The sequence below is a fragment of the Triticum urartu genome, chromosome 7 (assembly GCF_003073215.2).
Source record: "Triticum urartu cultivar G1812 chromosome 7, Tu2.1, whole genome shotgun sequence".
Lineage (NCBI taxonomy): Eukaryota > Viridiplantae > Streptophyta > Magnoliopsida > Poales > Poaceae > Triticum > Triticum urartu.
In genome coordinates, this window is record NC_053028.1 from 640,421,664 (window position 1) to 640,428,540 (window position 6,877).

A 6,877-nucleotide genomic window follows, 5' to 3' on the forward strand; every position below is an offset into this window, starting at 1 on the left:
CATGACCCTGGTTCTGAGCTTCTAATAATATATGAATTCTGAGAGAGCGAGTGTGCTCGTTCAAACATACCACGTGACTTCCGGCTCTTGTGGCTCTGAAAGAGCTGAATGGCTCCGGTGAAGGCTTTACAGACGCCCTTGCTCCGTGGAAGATAGATAACCTGCTTCCGGTTCTTCTTTTCTGCAAGGGACTTCTCTCAGCAAACATTTGTAACACTGGTTATATTATTCTTCTAAAAGCATGGGACAAATAGGAGAAAAATAGAGGAATATCAAGGTAGATCCTAGGAAAGGATGCCTCAAAATTGAATGCCCACTGAATGAGTCAGATATAACTGCAATATGAAATAACATTCTTCAAATTGCAAAGAACTACCCTTTGTTGTCCCATGCTCCGATTAGACATCAAAGTAGTGTCACTGATCAGTCTCCGTCTATCTACAACGTTATATATCTGCAAGAAAAGCAAAACTAATTATACCACCATAAGTTTTATACAAACCACACCAGACAGATATTAGATCAAAAACGGGACAAGAAGCATCAACAAAGTTAAAGATTCCCCCCTAGTAACATTGGAACTGTAGACTGACAGCGGAATTAGTTATTTGCAGCTTCTTTCCACAAAGTTTGCAAAAGTTACCACAAAATAACCATTTTTTTAACATTGCCACTTTTTTTAAAGAACTCAAAAACCTTGTTGTTCAAATATGAGAAAAGTATAGCTAATGATAACCAAAGTCGTTTTCTTGAAAAGTATACAAACTTTTACGAAGAAGGCATGTGCGCAATTTATCTTGGCTCGGCACATTCGGCTGCCATGTTCGTCATTAGTCTAACTCATGTACATCAATATGGGCATATTGCTATTAACATTATGATCTAATAGTAGAACATCCGATCACTACGATACTATATCATTAGAGTTCAGAAACCATCATAGGCATTGGTACATCTAACGAGGATATGTACGACTCGCCCTGAGCATGGATGGGTACAATGCATTGTAGTTATCCAAAAGCGAATACAAGCTAACATGAGTGCTTTCAGTTTGGCTGGAAAAAGGGGCCTAATGAGCCATGACTTGGCTTTGTCAGAAGCCTTGTACGCCAATCGCAAGAAACGGCCCAGCAGCAGTGCAATCCGGATACTCACCTGCAGTGATTTTGTAGGCATTGCCACTAGACCTCTTACGCTTATATTCACATAAATCCAAGTGAAGCTGCATCAAAGAAATATATTTTCAGACATGAGAAGCAACAATAGTAGCTTAAGAAAAAAAACATGTTAACATATAGTAATATTTCCTTTACCAGCCTAATGGTACCGAACATCAAAGTTGCTGGGATTTGGCAGTGTAGCTAGAAGACAGGAAATGCAAGTTGACTATTGATGTCCATGCTAAAGAAGCATAAATAGCATCTATGTCTAGTGAAAAAAACAGAACAAAAGAATTATTCATGTTAATCCATTATAATCTAGCATAATGATTTTGTAATATGGACTAGTACAATAGTATAATAATGATCTTGTATGGCTACCGCCATGAAAGTATGTGTAAAAAAGAAGATTGAGTGAAATAAGTCATGTTAACATATAGTATAAGAATCAATAAAAAAAGGATCATACATCATGTACACCAAACGGGTTGATCTCCCTTCTTAGACCATGATAATCACCTTCCAATTAAAGACCAATGCTTGCTATAATTCTAGTTGGAAAGTAACCTCACTTCCTAAGAAATCTGAAGGTCTAATTTCCAAATATCACTCCTTGAATGTTCTCTCCATTGATTCTTGAAAGAAACCTTTGGAGCTGGACAAGAATTAGTAGCAAAAGTAAGTAAACCATGAAAAGAACAGATCACTCAAGGTGCAGATGGGTAAAGCCAGATCATCAGTAAAACTGAATATTTATTTCATCAAATGCTAATAGCCATATGACACACCAGCAAGGTAAGAAATCGATCGGATCATGGAGGAGCTCACCCAGAGTTTAGGCCCGTCAATCTGGCCGATATGGACCCTAGATGTAGAGAGAAGCATGCATTGCTTCTTCTTGGCTCCCACAGAACCACAGCAGAGTAGGGGTGGAGATCAACTAATAAACATTGGAGAGATCCATATATTGCCAATCAAACTAATAAAACACCACCGGAGCAGCACATGCATACTTGGAATATGAACATAAATAAAAGCAACTGCTATGACAAAAGAAATGACCTTATATTCAAACATTACGCCATCGATAGGTAGAATACAGGAAAGTGTATCTGTAACAGTAGATGGTCCCATTGACAAAAATGGAATCGTGTTCCCATCTTCAATTTTCCTGCAATTTCACCTATTTTTCATGCCTCATTAATTATCTAGGGGAATGAGACTATGATGAACAGGCGAAGCACTAAAGTTTAATGCTAACAGCCTTCCCACAAAGCAGATAACACCAGTAGCCAGCTTTTCAGATCAATTAGCATAGCTTGTCTGTCAGAAATAAATTGCATTACGAAAGCATTCCAAGACTACCTGGCTGTCAGAAATAAATTGCAAGCAAAAATAACACCAGTAGCCAGCCTTTTAAGATCAATTAGCATAATTTGAAGAAAGCTTAAGCATGCATATTGTATTCATCACTCTGTTAGAGCAAATTTTGGTTGGTTGCGGCAACAGCAGGTTGATGAATTTCATGTACTATCAGTACTGTGCAGGTGCATCCAAATCTGATGATAGCAGAAGAATAATATAAGCAAGAGACCAGAGTACTTCCATTGCAAAAACCATAAAGAAAGGTTATAAAATAGAGTTTAAGAGAATCTTTGATGAAAAAACCTCACAAAAAGTGACCAGGAAACTTAAATCTTAGAACAGAGACAGATCTTGTGTCAGCATAATAAAAATGAAACGGCTATTGACTAATTGAACGACCACAATTAGATAGAGCAAAACCTAATGTGGATAATAGCTAGTCATTCTGAACGGATTAGAAGCATGAGGAAATTACCATATGAAGCGAAGCAGTACATCTAATTATCAAGATTTAATCCCCAAATAAACATTATAAAAGAACATGAGAATATCTCGTTGTCGCCTTCAATGACAATCTGAAGAAACAAGATTTGCAAGAACAATTTAGTATGCAGGACATGTTTTTCTTTTATCAATTTCCTTGGGAGTTGGGTAAAGTAACTCTTGGTTATATATAAGTGAACATAATTACGTATAGTCCAATCAGTAACTAACAAGGTATGCAAGTGAAGTGTCCAGGCTGTGCAAACTTACAGCCTGAGATGGTTTCTCAGTAGAAAATGCAACAAAAGCGACCTTTGCAAACACCAAATCATTTTTGCACCGCTGATTATTGCGTGCGTCGGGAGGTTGAGGTGTGGCTGTTGCAACGGCGTACGCACAGTCAATGCTTGCCATCGTCCAGACCCATTAGCAAACAGAAGAATCTTGCGCATCAGGACCCGCAATCCAGGAAATGGGAACAGAAAACTGAGATGCAGTTGAGTTTACCGACGAAGATAAAAGATTAGAAAATGTCGTCAATAGAAGCTAAGCAAATAAGATTTCAGAAGGAAAGTAAACAAATAAAGTCAGTGTGGGTTACCTTTCAGTATCTGAATTAACAAACGCCAGCCTTTCACCCAAGACAAGATCAATGATTAGCTACGTAGCTACTCAGCTAGTGTTGAGGTCCATAGTACATAGCTAACAGATGACTAATCTGATCCCCTTAGTCTGAACTATAACAATCTAATTAGAGTTGCGGTGGCAAAATAGAACCTCTCAGATGGTAACTGGGCAAGGGAATGAACAGGTAGAATTTTAATTCAGTAGCGCACTTGTCGTTTTACACAAATTCATGGACCATGATTCAGCTACCGAGTCAACTTCAAAACCCTAGCTGTTTAGTTCTATCTGGTTTCTACTACATGGTTGACGTAATAAACAGAATTATCCTCTCTCTCCTCCCTTCTGTGTGTGTGTGTGTTGTGTTAGATGCTTGACCCCCAATTCATTCCATCCCTGAAACAAGCAAAATCATGAGTGCTGCAACCCATCTCAAACCAAACCCCCAAACAATGTACGAAGGAGAGAAGGCACATCTAATCGCAGTTTAATTCGCTGGAAGTGTGAGAAATTGTGAGTATTGTATAAACTACTTGGTTGGTCTTCCCATAATCAGTTCGTCCATTCACCCCAAAGGGAATACGCTATTTGCCTTGATTCCTGAACTGATGTGTTAGGCAACAGTGTTGGTGGATTTTGGGTGCCAATCACCTAAAAACCAAATAGAATTTGAAGCAATGGAGAACCTATGAGTGCCCACTGCCTACCGACCATCTCAGCACCAGCATCTTACTATTTCTAGAACTGGGTTTAATTTTCGAGCTCGAAAAAACTTCCCCAACCCAAATTTCCACTTGCTCCGTTCAGAGGTGAGAAGGGCAGAAGGCACACCCTATGGATGGCGTGGGATGGTTAATCATGACGAAATGGTAAAAACTGGGGCGATGGATAGACGTGTTGGACCTGAGCAAGGTGGCGACGCTCAGAGGAGGAACGAAGCCGGTCGTCGATCGAGCCCGTGCCCAGCTCCAGGATCTGGTCCATCTGCCTCCGGATCCAGGCCGGCACCGCCAGCGCGGGCTGTTGATCCCAGTGTACGGAAGGAAGGAGATGGGCGCCCGACTCGCGACACCCGAGCCTCCTGGCGCCGGACGCCGATCTGGTCCAGGACTCGACTAGGAGGAAGAGAGACGGCGGAGGAGAAGACGCAGGAGAAAGCGGCTGAGCCGGCAACCGCAGGGACCCAGGAGAGGAGGAGGCGAGCGGAGGGGATGCACCCGATCCCCCACAGCACATCGACGAGAGCCGTGCTCCTTCTACAGGAGGATGGGAACCGGCGCAGGGCAGAGAGGAACGGGAGGAGGGTGCGTGCGGGATTGGACTCTGTTTTGTTTTTGTCCCAGCGTTCTGTTTTGTTTTTGTCCCGACGATCTGTTTTGTCTTCCACGCTATGATGACGTGGCTATCGTGGGGAGGCGTCTTTGATGCGCAGCTGAATGGTTTTAATTATGGGGGTCATGAAATCCATTTCCCATTTATGATGTACTCAAACATAATTTGTCAATTTTCTTATTTTCTAATCTCATCGGATTAATGCGGACATATTAGTTTTTTTTTCTGTTTTTTTTGCGATGGAATGCGGACTGGCATGTCTTTGAATCTTACAAGCATGGCTAATAGAAAGAACAACGAGTTCATGACCATTTTCCTTTTATTATTTGCATCCAAATAAAGAACTCTTTATGCAAATGACACATCATTCTTTTTTTTATTCATTTATTTCTCCACATTATCAGACATCCCTTACAATGAATTTCTAGGTACTGCCTGGAGGTGGGGGTGCAGGTAGCGTTATAACAGGAACTGTGTAACCTGCACAAAAGATTTTCAATTTTCGCATCATAAGGATAATCATGAGCAAATATATAAGAAATAATGGCAAGTAGAAAACAGGCACATGTGTATATGCATAGAAATATGACGGTTACCAACCTGCACAGTGAGTGTGTGCACGCAACCCATTGCCGCATACATGTGTAGCCATGGCAAATTTGGCCAGACTGATCCTAGCCAGTTCACCAGTTGTGAATTTATCACAGACGCAGTGGATGTCTGTTGCTGCCCTTATCACCTGGCAACAGACGCTCCCGTGTAGAAGGGGGTGCTCGCCAACATTCTTCCCAATGTTCCTCCAGCATTCCCTCATCACCTTACTTTTATCCGCGAAGCAGTGATCTGCTTGTGCACGGTGTGGATATGAAGAGAGGGCCACAAAGACTAGGAAGCATAAAACTCCTATTGCCTTAACACTGGCCATCTTCTTATGTGAAATGGTATTATCGGTATGTGTTTTATGCAATAATTCAGCACCACTTGGGTTCTATATATATTGGTTGCAAACTCGTTCGCCCTTTGGTCATTTAATTAATCGAACCCTCAAGATAACTTGGATATGTTGTCATTTAATGTAGGCACATCTAGTTCTTGTATCAAACTGCAGATAGAGTATACGCAGATGTGTGCAAGCTAATTAACTGAACCCTCAAGATAACTTGGATATGTTGTCATTTAATGTAGGCACATCTAGTTCTTGTATCAAACTGCAGATAGAGTATACGCAGATGTGTGCAAGCTAATTAACTGAACCCTCAAGATAACTTGGATATGTTGTCATTTAATGTAGGCACATCTAGTTCTTGTATCAAACTGCAGATAGAGTATACGTAGATGGGTGCAAGCTATTAAATGCTAGTGACTGATTCTGATAGATAGATAGCAAGGATATGTTCTCCTTTAATGTAGGACTCACTAGATCGGGACCGCGCCTTGACGCAAGGGTGCCGCTTCTAATGTTTTATTTCAACAGGTAATGCTAAGTTAATAGTAATTCAGATTCTGGCGTCATATTCTTATTTTGATACTGACAGATGGTGTCTAGCTTGACACATTACTCGGATGTAAACAAAGTACAAATCTTTGCAAGAGTAATCAAACATGAGATCGTCTTTATAGATAATGTAACTGTTGCCAACATATCTTGGCGCATTGTCTGGTCCATCCCATAGGTGCAGCATGCCTAATTCTAAATAATGACATAATGCCAGATCCAAAATAAAAAAAAGCAAAGTAGCTGCCTATGATAGATTGCTATTTGATTGGACAGCATAAAGACCTAAGCAAGGAATAGTAATAGCTCATGTCAATAGAGTCACAACTATACATTCATTATAGAGGATAGAAGATTCACAACTATACATTCATTATAGAGGATAGATATTTAATATAACAGAAGCAAGTCAGAATCC

At 40.6% G+C, this 6,877-nt stretch overlaps 1 protein-coding gene across 1 annotated transcript; it reads right to left on the reverse strand.

The window, feature by feature from the left end:
• Positions 1-5,284: 5,284 nt before the first annotated feature.
• LOC125519915 lies at positions 5,285-5,908 on the reverse strand. Its single transcript, XM_048684694.1, has 2 exons — positions 5,565-5,908; positions 5,285-5,444 (listed from the first exon to the last, which is right to left on the reverse strand). The coding sequence occupies exons 1-2, from the start codon at positions 5,887-5,889 to the stop codon at positions 5,389-5,391; spliced, it is 381 nt and encodes a 126-aa protein (XP_048540651.1). The 5' UTR covers positions 5,890-5,908; the 3' UTR covers positions 5,285-5,388.
• Positions 5,909-6,877: the final 969 nt, after the last annotated feature.

Bases quoted from the DNA above. Each gene is read 5' to 3' on its own strand.
- LOC125519915 (XM_048684694.1), bottom strand. From the start codon at position 5,889: ATGGCCAGTGTTAAGGCAATAGGAGTTTTATGCTTCCTAGTCTTTGTG. The intron at 5,445-5,564 runs GTTGGTAACCGT...TCTTTTGTGCAG, and splicing joins TGCACACACTCACTGTGCAG to GTTACACAGTTCCTGTTATA.